The 15,147-nt window shown below is 35.5% G+C and overlaps 1 protein-coding gene across 1 annotated transcript in view; it reads right to left on the reverse strand.

The window, feature by feature from the left end:
- Positions 1 to 14,378, reverse strand: part of LOC122789423 — a 296,247-nt gene extending 281,869 nt beyond the window's left edge. Inside the window, exon 1 of the mRNA XM_044056874.1 lies at positions 14,106 to 14,378. Coding sequence (XP_043912809.1) covers positions 14,106 to 14,172 — 67 coding nt within the window. The 5' untranslated portion in view covers positions 14,173 to 14,378. The remainder of the gene's footprint in view (positions 1 to 14,105) is intronic.
- Positions 14,379 to 15,147: the final 769 nt, after the last annotated feature.

Raw genomic sequence — 15,147 nt, forward strand, 5'->3', positions numbered from 1 at the left:
CCTGGTTCATCTAGAGTAGTTTTAGCTGTCTTACTATGTTCCAAGCTATCTTGCTGTGAGTTTTATCCATTGGTTAATGCATTTGTTTGCTTACTGTTTTAGCTCCTTTATTAACAACTTTTTTCTTGTCATACATTTCAAATATGCTGTAGTTATATAATGCTCACTGCAACAGGTGTATTGCTGTCTAGCTGTGACTGTGTGTTCTGCTATGTTCAGAGGAATGTATCACTTTTTCACCCTGATTACACATCTGTATTAACTGTTTTTTTTCCTAAGTATATTTATTAACTGTAGCAGCATTTTAAAGCTAAATTTGTGTAGCATTGCATTTGTACTACTGTGCTAAAGTGAATGCAGATGTGGTAGTCTTAACAGTTTGCATTTATATTGTTTGAGTTTCTCTTTCTGTCCTCTCTAAAATACCTCCATCCATCTATTGTGTGCTAAACACCATATTTGGTAACAGTTTTTATTATTATTTTTTTCTCTCTTCAGCTATCAGCCAAGTTTGTCTTTTTCATATCCATACTGACAGCGTACTGTTAAAAGTCCTGCATGCTGCATTAAATGGTTGCAACAAAACTCGTTCATCACACAGCTCTGTTCTCTTACCTTGCAGTGACTCCTTATCTGCAAAGTATGTTGGCTTAGTTTTTACATTTTACAGTATACTTATTTAAGGCATTATCTACTGTACTCTCTATCAAGTTGGTATGCTGTAAAGTAGCTTGGCAACAAGGACCCCCCCCCCATTTCTTAATAGACTGCCTGTTAGTTTCAACAAACTTATATCTATTACATGCTGGACTCATTAGACTGAGTTAAAATATTTCTTACCCAGCCTGTTTTAAGTTATTTCTTACCTGATAGTACTACACAACAAAACCTCTTATTCTTACTATGAACAATACATAGCCTTATTCTGTTAGAGTATTTAGTGATTGTGCTTGACTCTGGGCTTGGCTCAACCCGCTCCATTCGCCCTCGCTTGGCTTGGGCTCACTTTGCTCTCCTCCCACCCCCCCATATCATTTCCTTTATAGCTCCTCCCACAATATACACCCTCCCCCTCCTGTCTTTTGCTCCATAATAAACTATACCTCAACCCACTTGCTGCTACAACAAAATATTCTAACTTCACCCCTCTACTAGTACTAGCTGGTATACACTATTATCCACTATCTAACAGACCAAAAACTGTACTCCCGTGCATTTTATTAACTAAAAACACCCTACAATTTGTACTCCTCCAAGAGTAAAATCTATGCATTTCTAACTACATCTGTCCTGTTACTGCCTCTCCTACTCCTCCTCCTTACACTCATGCCACTTACACCCCAAACATATCTCCCCTACAAACCCAAATTGAGAAGAAAACCGGAAGGCTCAAGGCAAGCTCTCAAATAAAATGTTTATTCAAGCTAGTAAAAAACTTTCACCAAACTGGCTTCTTCAAGCGAATACAAAATCTAAAAACAATTTCCTTTCTTTTATACAAGACTATTAAATCACATGATCACACCTGCTCATTCAGAACATTTAAAAAATGCTTCAAAGTAAAAGCTCCATTTAAACCAGGTGGAAGTGTGCTCTGAACCTGAGAATCCCCTTCATGTCTTCATTCTCAGTCAAGAGCTAAATCTCTCCACCTCTCAAGGGTAAATACAACACTTTCAAAATCAAAAAACAAAAATAATGTTCTTCATTTGTTTCTAAAATATGCGTATACAAAGCATTTGTAGTTACTTTACATCATATATCACTTAAACAGTTGTTTATTTGGTCCCTTAATCTTCTATTTGTCATCCCCACATAATATCCATCACATTTCTGGCACATAATATATGACATTTTTCGTGTTGCAATTACCATAGGCATGAAACACAAAATCAGTGCCATATATAAGGTGCCTAATCTTTTTAGATTCACATATATATTTACGACACACAATTATTGCATTTATATGTGCCATGCTTACGAATAGACAAATCAAAATGATGCTTAATCTCTTCTTTATAACATAATCTCTGCTTAAGGGTATTATTACATTTATAGCCAAACAAAGGTCTTTCTCCTATACTGTGTCTAAGTTCAGGTATATCTTGCAGTATAGACCAATGAAGAGCTATTATGTTCTTAACCTGTGCTGTATTATTATTATTATATGTCAGCATACATCTAATGGTGTTACTCCTACTTATACTATGTCTCAATACTCGATCACCATTGTCATCTTCGAAAACTGGACATGCATCAAACATTTTATTTGAGAGCCTGCCTTGAGCTTTCCGTTTTTTCTTCTCTTTATTATTGGAATTATTGTGTAAAACTGGATTCACACCCTTTCACTGTTTTTTTTTTGGATACAAACCCAAATTGCTGTAGCCATATAAATAATCACCAAACCTTCACCATTTTACCATCTATCTTCTCATTAAATACTCCCTTACCAGAAATACACTTACCTAACATCAAACTCACCCCTACCAAGCATAAAACCAAATACTACACCCCACTGCCAATATGCTCAAACTCATCTACCTCCACAAAAACATTCTCTTAGCTGGAGACATCCATCCCAACCCTGGTCCAACACACTCCACTGCTAGCCCTCCTAACCCCAAAGTCAATAATCTCCCAAACAAACATCTTTCCTTCTATTCAATAAACACTAGGAGTATTCTGAACAAAATAAGTGAACTACATGCTTGGATCTCCCACCATACTCCTGATATCCTTGTTCTGACTGAAAGCCAGGGAACCTTTTTGGCTAGGCTTATATAGGCCCCAGGTTCAATAGCCTATACCTACTTATGAACCGACTGTGCTAGTGAAACCTCTTCCAGTGATTCACTGGAAAATGATTGAGACAGAGAGAAAAAAAGCACATAAGCTGACTAAAAGAATCGAGAGTGCACTGGAATTGAAGCAGAGACAGGGTTTGGGAGATAGAGAAGAACAGGAATAGAACAAAAGAATTTGGAAAAATTTAACTTTCTTGGACTTTGTTAAATGTGCATGGAACCCTAAATCATATGCCCTAATTATTATCATTAACATTTGCAGACTAACTTAGTAACTTAGAAATTGACAAATGTGGGATTACAAAGCAACAACTATATTTGTAAAACAGGACAGAACAAGAATATCTGGAAATATTGGACTTGTTTAGACCTTGTTAAACTTGTAGGGTCTCTAAAGCATATGCCCTACTTCCTGCCATTAATGTTCAGAGAAATACTCAGGAGAAGGGAAGAGGAGAGAAATAAAGTTTTTTTCTTAACAGTATTACTTACATGGTGCATGATTTTCTCTGTGTGTTATAAAGTAAAGTTTTTTTCAGTTGTTTTTAAGTATAGTGGGGATACTAATGTAAATAGGTGCTTCTGCTTTTTCTTTTAATTTCTTTCTCCCTTCTTCTCTCTTTTTCCTTGTTTAGTTTTAAAAAATGTAGGGAATGCAATATAAAAAAGGGGGGTCTGGTTAAAAGAGCATGACAAAAAATTAATGTGCTTTTTTCATTCTTGCATAGGGGAATAACTGTGTTGACTTTAAGTAGTAACAAGTTTTGACAGAAAGCAAGTAAATGAAAAAGAATATTGAATATTATAAGGTCTCTTTTCTAGTAAACAGTCATGTATCTGATTTTCATGTCACTGGCTGGCAATCTGATAAAGAGAAATGGCTTGGAGAAAATGTTTTCTGAAATCATTCAAGTGTTACCCTGCTGGGAGAGCTATAAAAGTAAGGCAAAACCAGATAGCACTTAATAGAATCGCAGGCTGTACCATGTGTTCTAGCATAGCTAAGTTTTCTTTCTGTTTAGTGGGATTCTCCGTGTGTGGCTGTCAGTTTGGAACTTATGCTCCTATTAAGGGGGTAAAACTTCAATATTTAAAGATGTACATAGTTCTGTGTGTTATTATTAAGTCATTAGGTTTTAGGGGGGTTGGTGTGTGTGTGTGTGTGTGTGTGTGTGTGTGTGTGTGTGTGTGTGTGTGTGTGTGTGTGTGTGTGTGTGTGTGTGTGTGTCTTTTTATTTGAGGATTTTCAATAAAACAAAAGGTTCTGCAAAATGTAACATAGGCTCAAATGGAGATAACAAGAAACAGTTGTATAAAAGATTAACCTGCCAAACAGTGCATCCATGTAACACAAAAGCTAGAACTAGAAACAACAAAAAACATAAAAGATGGTAATAATAATGTCTCAGGAATATGATTCTTTTTATAATGTCTTTAAACATTAATTGTCTCACAGATAAATCCAAAAAAGAAAGAGTAGTCAACTATATTAAAAATGTAGAGTGCAAATAGATATGCTACAGAAGACAAACTTGAAAAGAACTGTACATTTGATAAAGAAAGGTTTTCAGGATGGTTATTCAGCAGAACACCTGGAGCAAAGGAAGACAGAAGTACTTATATGAATTGCAAAAGAAGCTCCAATAGTAATAGAAGAGGAAAAAAAGACAATAATGGTAGATTTGTAGTACAAATGGGCTACTGGCAAGGACGTCGGATTACACTGGCATGTATTTATATTCCATTGAAAACTGCTATAATAGAGCTAAAGAAAATGTTTATTTTATTTATTTATTTTATTTTTCATTTGTTAACCGGGCTATTCCAACTGGATATATTTCCACTTTCAGCAGAGGCCCGGGGAGAAAAGCTTCAACAGTAACATACAATAAAGATTATCATGCACAAATATAGAAAGAAATGATGTTAAACTTAATCAAAGAGCATTAGCAAAAAAAATTATACTATTTGTAAAACACAATACAAATAAAGCACTAATAAAATAAGTAACAAAGGGGCACAGCTCCAAGGGCAAACCAAAACTTTAATCTGTGAGCGCTTTCGTTCACTCAAATCAAATGAACTTCTTCAGACCTGAAGATCTGAAGAAGTTCATTTGATTTGAGTGAACGAAAGCGCTCACAGATTAAAGTTTTGGTTTGCCTTTGGAACTGTGACCCTTTGTTGCCTATTTTAACAATACCCAAGAGGACAGGGCACTCTTACATTAAGATATGTGAGGTAGTTTACATTACATTCAAAGTTTAAATTCATCTCCTAGTTGTATCAATAACTTAAGACAGTTACTACTTCCCGAGGAGAAAGCAGTATTGATTGGCGAAAGGAGGCAGTATAGAGATAGGAAATAGAGAAAGCAGAAGATTAGTCAGGGAAGCAGCAGGGGCATAACCACTGTGTTTTAAGATGTTTCTTGAGCCTTTGTTTAAAGAGTGGAAAGGAGGGAAGTAAAGTTGGATCAGATGGCAACATGTTCCAATATTTTCTAGCGGTAATAGAGAACAAGGAGTCACCTGCCAAGTTATTAGACTTGCTAATGATAGCCAGTAGTTTACTAGAAGAGTGTAAGGAATTGAGGTTTGTATAGGGGGTAATAAGGTTAGAAAGTATAGGTGTGTTGTTAGGTTGATAAAATATCCTATGGACAATGGTAAGTTGGGAAAGTATCAAAATGTTTTTTAGTTCAAGCCAGTCTAGCTGCTGTAGGTTCTGACAGTGGTGAGTTCTAAATGGGTTCCCAGTGGCAAATCTGGTAATATTGTTATAGGAGTTGGCTAGTTTAGTGAAATTATTTTTCTTTAGGTTAGTATATATGGGGGAAGCATAAAGAAGAGTTGAGATTAGATGGGAGTGGGCAATTGTAGTTCTGGCTGTTGGTGTTAAGAAGGGTTTTATTCTATATAGGGAGCCCAATTTTCTATTTCCGGTTTTAATAGTGTTGTTTATATGGTTATCAAAGGTAAGGTTATTGTCAATTATGACACCTAACAGTTTGGTGGTAGAGGGTGCCATTATTCGATTTGATAGAGAAATTTATAGGGGGGACTTACTGTTAGGTGCAAAGAGTAAGAGCTTGGTGTTTTTGGCGTTCAAAAGGAGGCAACGTTTCAAGAACCATGACTCTACTATGTTAAATACTTTCTGGGTTAGAGATTGTAAAAGTATGTAGAAATTCTAGGAGAAATAATCAGACTTCACCAAGGAATATTACTTATAGATACGACTGGAATTTGATTTGCAACAATGAAGATATGTCTGGGGGGCCCAGAAAGGGAAATATAACAAAGGAGGGTAGATTTTTAAAGAAATTTATGAAAATATTTGGCATAGAAGATGTGAATTCAGTACTAGGAGTTCAGAGTATAAGATACAAACACTGGGCAAGGCTAGACAGAATTTACATTTCACAGGAACATGTGCATTTAATTGAAGGTCTTGATATGCACCCAATAAATATTTCAGTTCATGCGCCAATAATATCTAAAATAGAAACACATGCTAATGAAATAAAAATGAGACACTGGAGCTTTCCCACCTATCTGCTGAAAAGAGAGGAAGTTAACAACTGGGTAGTGAAAATTATTCAGGAGCTATTAGAGAAGATAGAAACAACTTTTGAAAATATAGCTAGGGAGTGGGATAAAATTAAAATGGATTTTAAAAATAAGGTAGAAATAAAAGAACGGGAGACATGGTCAAGAGATATCAAGAATTATTTAGAGGGACTGACAAATATTAAAGTATTGCAAAATAGGGGGAATCCCACAGAACAAGAGGATGAGCAACTACAGAATACTAAACAGAAAATAAGGGACTACCTTGGTAATTTGCACGAGTTTAGAAAGATGCTGTTAAGCAACTGTTTTTTGATAATAATTCTGGAACACAAAAACTTTTAGCCTAATGACAGACAACAGAAAGTAGAAAGGGCTGTAACCATGCTTAGGGAGCCTATTACAAGGAAGATAACTCAGTATTAGAAATATTTCAGAAAGTCTATGAAAGTCTGTACAAAGCAGAGAACTATGGAAATCAAGAAAAGGTACACATGGAAATGATTAGGAAAGAATTAAATATACCGAGGCTAGAGGGAGAGGAGACTCAATTACTAACAGTTAGGATAGGAGGAGCTGAGATAAAAATAGTGCTGTATAACCAATCTACAGGAAAGTCCCCAGGATTACAGGGTATTCCTGTGGAAGTTTGGAAGCTATGAGGGAAAAAAACTGATGAAGATCTAGAAGGTTTTGTTTAACAGTATTTTACGAGAAGTCCCAACATCCTGGAAGAAAGCGGTAGTAGCTGTACTACCTAAAAAGGGTAAAGATCCATCAGATCCAGCTTCATACAGGCCTGTTTTATACTAAATCATGATTCCAAAGTGTTTATGTCTATAATGGCTAAAAGAAAGGCAAAAGTGATGCTAAAATTGATAGAAATGGATCAATGTGTTTTTTGTGAATGGGAGGCAAACATTTCACAACATAAACAAAACAGTGATTATCCAGAGGGAAGCAGAATGTAAGAAAATACCAGAGAAAGTAATTGACAGAGTAAGCTGGGACTTTATGAGCAGAACAATGGAAGCATTTGCATTCCTTGATAAAATTATAAGGTTGATTAGGAGGATATATGAAGGATCGGAGGGGAAAATTAATGTGGGCAGGTCCTTTCTGATAATCTTTGCTTGAGCAGAAGAACTAGGCATGAGTGTCCTCTCTCTCCTTTGTTATTTGCATTACATTTGGAACCATCGGCAAAGAAAATAAGGGACTCAAGAAATTCAAGGATATAATTAGTATGATAGTCAAGAAAAGCTGTCTCGGTTTGCAGATGACTTTATTTTATACCTGACAAAACCAGAAAGGGACATTTCAGTGTTGTGGAATGTATTGAGACAGTTTCAATCCTTTTCAGGATACAAAATTAAAGAAGCAAAAACAAAAGCAATAGCGGTAAATTATGTACCTACATATGAACTGGTTCAGCAATATCCATATTTATGGGGAGATGATAAAATGAAGTATTTAACAGTACATATTAAAAATGATACTGGCATGGCACTAAGGATATGTGGGAAGAGACTAAACAAAAGATAATACAAAAACTGAGGAAATGGAAGCTTTGTTATATGGATACTGATAGTAAGATACAAGCTGTTAAAATGATTTTAGTCCCTTTAGTTTTATATATACTGGTCAGGCATATATTTATCAGCAGAGGAGAAGTTGTGGATAGCAATAAATAAAGAGCTGCAGAAATTTATCTGGGAGAGGAAGATGGCAAGAGTCAAGTGGGATAAGCTTATTCTTACAATAGAACATGGAGAATTGGGATTACCTAAGGTGGTGGGGTATTCCAGAGCAACACAGTTAAGTCTCCTATACATAGCACAAGCAGAAAACTATAATTCAATGTGGAAAGAGATGGTGATGAAACAGGAGGAAGCTCAAGTAACAGGGAGAGACTGGGATTTTGTTTACAGACCTTTAAGGAGAGCAATAATAATCATACAGAATATTACATTCATAAAGCAGCAGAAGGTCTTCTAAAAACTAAGCCAACATGGGAATGGAGAAAGGAGATTCTGCCGATAGGGATGACTGCAATTAGGGATACAGAAAATAGGCAAGAGGAGGTGGGAGTGTACTGGAGAAAACTGGCAAAGGAACCTAGGTACTGGGAGCAAATAACTAGAGAGGAAGAGGTAATAGAATGGGAAGATGCCAAGACCTTATTTGGACTGCAGGCTAAAGATTGCCTTCCATATCAAGGATTGATATCAGAGAATAGACAAAGAGAAAGAAATAGGGGGGGGTCTTAAATGAAAGACCAGCACTGGTAGAGTCTTTAGTAGAATCTAGAACAGAAGTTGCCATTAAGAAAGGAATAATTAGTAGAGCATATAAAATATTGCATGATAACTCTACAAATCAATCAGAGGAGGTTAGGAAAGACTGGGAAGAGAGATTAGATAAACAATTCACAAAGAAACAGTGGGAGGATGTTTGCACATCTCCAATATATGCAACAAAATCTAGAATATTTCAGATCTTTGCCTGGAAGTGCTTACGTAGGTATTTGTATACCCCAAGTAGACTTCAAAGAATTTTTCTTCAGGTAGACAGGATTGGATGTGTGATGGGACAGAAAGAGGTAACTGTGAACATATTTTATGGGAGTGCATGAGATGGTAGACTTTAAAGATTTACTGAAGACTATTCTGTCGGAGATGCTGGGTGAGCAAGTTGGAGTTACTAGGGAAATTATTTATTGAGCTACGATACAAACTCAGAATTGCCTAGACATAGTAAGGCCTTGCTGAGTCTAATTATGATGGCTGCCAAAAAAGAAATTACTAGAAAATAGAAAACAAAATCTAAACCATCTTTACTAGAAGTAGTGAAGATATAACATAGTTAAAACAACTGGAACTGGGATCTTTAGAAAAGAGTAGGAGCAAATTACATAGGAAAAATGGAAACTGTGGGATCAGTACATGCAGGGGAGGAACGAGGTTTAAGAGAAGGTAGGATTTGAATGACCTATGTAATGGTTGACTAACAATGACTGGATATATTAAAAGTGATGTATAATGGTTGCAGCTACAGTTGTGTTGCACAGTTTGGAATGTATAATGTTTGCAACTGAGATTGTGTCGCTATGGTTTATTGTCATTTATATAAATGTAACATGGCCTATGTCATACATGATAATTTAATAAAGATGTTTCTTATTTAAAAAAAAGAAAGAAATTGGTGTCAATATGACCGTAATTGCATTGAAAAAAATAGTCTAAAGATGTAGCTATAGAATAAATCCCAATTGAGTTAAAAAGCTACATTCCATTCCCTACTGTGTTGCTATTACTAGAACATAGTTATATAATAGGCTACATCCTAATACAGTTATATGTTAAAGTGGAACTTAGAAAGTTTTCTTTAAATATTAATGAAAAATCCAAATATGCCTCATATCTAAAACAGTATCAGTGATTTATCTAATAAATTTATTATTATTGTATTATTATAAATGTGTTATGACCAGACTTAAAGGATGGCCGCCTGCCTTCCTATGATCTGAGAGACAAAGGTTCAGAAATGTTACTGTATATATCATGGAGGCAAATGTAGCAGAAGTGAAATGGCATTCACCTATAAAGAAGGATACAACAAACATCTGATTTTCATGATAGTCTCACGTGTAGCCAACTTTGCAGGCATCATTCAAGTTTGTTAAAGACAAGGGCATTGCCAAAATTTACATTTTTTACTCAGACCCTACCCAGTTACCCCACCACCCACATAGCACTTACAAAATGTACTCACCTCAAAATGCTGCCCGTGTACATTTCAGAAATGGGTATGTTATTTTCATGATGCAACTTAAATCATATACAGAGAATTTTTAGAGGTGCATTCCTATTATGTAAGCATGTTTTGTATAACATTATACAGTAAACAGTATTTAGACTGTTCCAGACATTTAGTGACTATGCTTACCTATGCCATTGTGTAAAGGCATATACTTAAGCAATAATCCATGACTGTGCTTGGATACATCAGGCTTTATCTATGGTTGCTGTGGTTTGTTTATGAGTATAAAGCCGAAGTGATTAAATAAAGCCAACCATGCGTAAATCCTAATACACCCACAAGCAGGAGTAGATTATTACTATTATACAATTACATTAAGAAAGAAATTGCCTTTCTTAAATAATGTTTTTATATAAGGGCACCTCAGTTTTCTTCTCCGTTCTGTTCCCTAGGCTGATATATTGTGCATGTGTATGGGACTTACCTTCCCATGCTTGTACAGAACTGCTGTTGCTGTTTATTTTTTAACAATTTAAAAGAACAATGTTTGTGAGGGACAATGCAAAATAATATGGAAAATCAGGTAGGATTCTGTTTGTTTAGTTTTGCAGAATGTATCTGATTTTTCTTTTATTTTGCTGTCTCTCAGCATGGATAAAGGAGTGCTTGCAGATGTAAAAAGATACACCCTACATCGATCAATTACATAACAGTGACCATGAAACAGTGGCAAACCACTTTGCACCTAAACCATGATAAATAACAAATTATTTTCCTAGGGATAAAAATTCAAAGGGGGATATTCCAGGGTGACTCTTTTATCACTGCTGCTCTTTTGTCTTGCTCTTAATCCAGTAAACTGTCTACTTAACAAATTACATCATGCTTATAATTTGGCTCCCAGACAACAACAAAGTGTAAGGACTTCTCATCTACTTTTTGTGGATGATTTAAAGATTGTATAGGTCATCAGATGAGGAGCTGAAAGTACAACTGCAAGTGGTGAAAACTTTCTCAGATGATATAAGAATGCCATTTGGTCTTGATAAATGTGCAAAAGCAACCTTTAAAGCAGGAAAGCTGCAGCACCAAGAAAACATCAGCCTGGGACAGGAATGTGATATAAAGGAACTTGAGCAGGAGTGAGTTTATAAATATTTGGAAACTGATGGAGAGACAATAAAACATGAACAAATGCAAACAAAACTCAGTAAGGAATATTTTTGAAGACTAAAATTAATACTGAAAAAAGCCCTGACATCTAGGAACAAAGTTCAAGCTACAAACCAATTTGATCTTCCTTTTCTAACTTACAGTAGTTTTAGAGTGATTGACTGGCCCCTAAAAGGTATTGGATGAGCTGGGCAGCAAAACAAGAAAAATGGTTCATGCTTATGAAATGATTTATAAAATCAGGGTATACCAAGATAATATATTCCTTGTTCTGAAGGAAGTATGGGCCTCCTCGAAACTGATTACATGTATAGATATGCAATTGTAGGACTGCATACATATTGGCTGACCTAATCAGATCCAAACATAGTTAAAGTTTTGAAATATGAGGAGAACAAGTAAAGATGATTTCCTTGTTTAGTTTAGCAGAAGCATAGTGGTCAAGTGGGAAAGGAAATCAAACCAGAAGAAGATAAAAATCAGGCAGCAGCTGAAAGTGCCAAAAAATGAAAGAAAGAATAAAAAGAAGGATCAGATTCAATTTCAGTTTTAATTAAAAAAACAGATGCTAGAAAACCAGATACAGTAATCTTTGAAAAGAAAACAAAAGTAATATTGATCATTGAAATTGCTACACCCAGTGACTACAGTGTCTTAACTTCAGAGAGACACAAAGCCATAACATACCAGGATTTGCAGGCAGAATGAGGGCAGTGTGGAAGAAGGATACATAGACAGTTCCAGTAGTGGTAGTAGGAGCAATCAGTCTCATAAAAAGAATTTACTGTCATATTTGGATATTCTACCAGTACATATAATCCTATATGAATTGCAGGAGTTAATTCTGGGCACATTGCTGCTGCTATGAAGAGTACTTCTGGTTAACATCAAAGACTGAAGCAATACTAATTTCGTGAACTTTAATCATAGGATTTTGACTTAGGAATGGAGTTCATTCACAGCATGGTATTAAAACTCAAAAGACTTGGAGAAATCAAATGATCATCTACCATTAGAAAGTCTGGCCACTTGTTAGCTCAGCAGCCAGACATTTTTCTTTTGGTATATGCTCAGCTTACAACTGGCAAGCTAGTTAGGCTGTCCAGTCAGCATGCTCACCTTTGAATGGTAATGAGCTTTTATTGTATAATATGTTATTTTCACAAAAGGAAAAGGTTGCAGTTATGATAGCCTTAACTTTGCAAACTTGCAAACTTTAGACAGCTGGTACTAAATAAGGCCAAGTACTGGGTTCATCATACATAAGGTGGCTGTAATACTTCTCAGATCAGTTATAAGTGGCTGTAATACTTCTCAGGTCAGTTATAAGTGGCTGTAATACTTCTCAGGTCAGTTATAAGTGGCTGTAATACTTCTCAGGTCAGTTATAATCCCTTATCAATTGTAAACTAAATGCCAAGAAGAGGAGGACAAAAGCAGTAGCATTATCAGTTCAGTGACTGAAACCATTTAACAGTACATATTGAAAATGTTTCATGACGGGGCAATGGTGAATAATGTTTTTTGGATGAGAAGTTAAACCAAGACCCCATCTTCCTGCACTGGTGGTCACTCAGATGGATACAAAAGATACCATGGCACTTATCAAAAATAATAAGGGAAGTTCCCCTGTGCCCTGGTCAAATTTCTCATAGTCAGTATGGATAAAACGTTGGGTCTCTCCTAAGAGACTTACCTGGTCAACAAAGTGCAAATAAATAGGAATTCGCAGAATAAGAATGTGGCTTAAATGTAACTTCTATAGAGGCATAACAGTGTTCTTGAATGCATCTAAACAAATGCTACAGGTGTTTCCTTTCTTACTTCAATGAATGGAACTGTAGCATTTCAATACGTTAAATAGAAACTTCATCCAAACCCTTTTACGCATGCCTAATATTTGTGGAGAAAAATTACATTAAACAGTACCTGAAGAGACACAGTAGGCAAGTTCTGTTCCAGACACAGTAAATCCCAATCATTCCTTACATTTGCAGGTGCATTAAGTTGTAATAAACGACCAAACTAGAACTCCTTTTTTGATAATAGAGGGGTTTTAAGGAAACCTTAGACTGTATCAAAGCAAGAGACAAATAGCACTTCACACTCTAAAATAACAATATTTTTATTTTTTGTTTACTGTATTTTGTTTCTTGAGAAAGAATCCACTGACCAGAAGAGATTTGAAGGACTGTCCCACAAGAAAGGATCCAGATAGTTATACAGCAATAAAAAAGATAAAACACAATAACCAATAATAACAGAAACAAATCAATTACTATTACAAATGTGCTTGGGCACCTTGCCATACAACTGAGAAGTCCTAGTCAAAATGGCAGTGTGAGGAACAGCGCTGTAAGAATAAAACTTTGAGTTCATCTCAAAAAGGAGGGAGATGAGTTTATAATAGAAAGCCTTACTGACAGCAGTTTTGAATCTCATTATATTAGATAATAATAATAATAATAATAATAATAATAATATAAATAAATGCAAACAATTATGATGATCTTTTCAAGTGGTATGTGCAGGATTATTAAAAAAGTCCCAGTCCAGTACAAATAATGAAAAGCCATTTAACAAAATAACTCTTACATTAGCAGGGAAACATTAGTTACTAAAACAAGTTTCTTTCCTACATCAGGCTGACACCATACTGAACTAGCATGCACCAAAAATCACATGTAAAAGCATGCCTTCATTGTGTAATTCCCTTATAAATAAGTTATCTTTCATTTCTATTAACTCAAGCTTCCATTTTTTTTATACATAATAGTTGAATGATACTTACAAATAACCACAAGGAATACAGCAATGAAGGAGACGATTTGTAGAAGTGAATAAGGATTCATCTTCATTTGTCTATGTGACTCTGTTTAAAGAACAATTCTGTATGCCTGTATCTATAAACACACTAGCTCTCTCTGTCTCTCTTTCTGTGAATCCAGAGGTCTGCACCTTTGCACTGAACAGGATTGCTATCTCTGGGAAGTAAACTGTGAGTAATCGGTCAGAAAGTCCCAAATATCATTGTCGTTTCTTAAAAAAACAGTCTTCAGCATGTTGGTTTAGACTGCCAAGTGTGTCTGTAAGCATAATGGTCTCCAAAGTAAATAACAGGATGTCAGAGATGAATAACACATAAGGGGCAATGAAACAAAGGGCATTTTATTCAAAAAGAAAAGCACAGGCTGAAAGCCTGCAGAAAAGGACACCAAATATCTGCTACCTTAAGGATAGTAATTCTTTTCTGTAGCTCTTATGGTATGTAACCACTATAAGCTCGCATCCCATCCACATCTCCTGCTTTTACAACCATATGTCCCCTCTGTAGCACAAACTTCACCTCCCTCTATTAAAAGATGTCAGAAGCCATTACTGTTGTACTATTAACTCCTTTTGATCTGTAAGGATAGTGAACCATTAAAGTTTTTATAGGTTTTCATCAAGTATGATGTATTTTGTTCAGTTGTAGTGATACCAGGGTTAGTTTTCTTTGCTGGGAAAGCTGGTTATCCATCTGCAGTTAGTTTTCTTTATTGGCTGTGAAGGTTGCTTATCTGTCTGTTTTCATACTTTCTGGAAACGCTTACAATCCACATTCCAGTGTAAAATTGCCAGGTGGAGATTTTGCACTTTAATCGTTATTGTTAACGTTACATTAAATACTATACATTACAATCAATACCGTATATTACATTAAATACTATACATTACATAGAATACTACACATTACACTGAATACCGTACATTATACCAAATGCCATGCATTACACCAAATACCATACATTACAATGAATCTGTACATTACATTGAATACTGTACATTACATT

This window comes from Protopterus annectens, chromosome 14.part0 (assembly GCF_019279795.1).
Source record: "Protopterus annectens isolate FY-2018-M chromosome 14.part0, PAN1.0, whole genome shotgun sequence".
In the NCBI taxonomy this organism is placed as follows: domain Eukaryota; kingdom Metazoa; phylum Chordata; order Ceratodontiformes; family Protopteridae; genus Protopterus; species Protopterus annectens.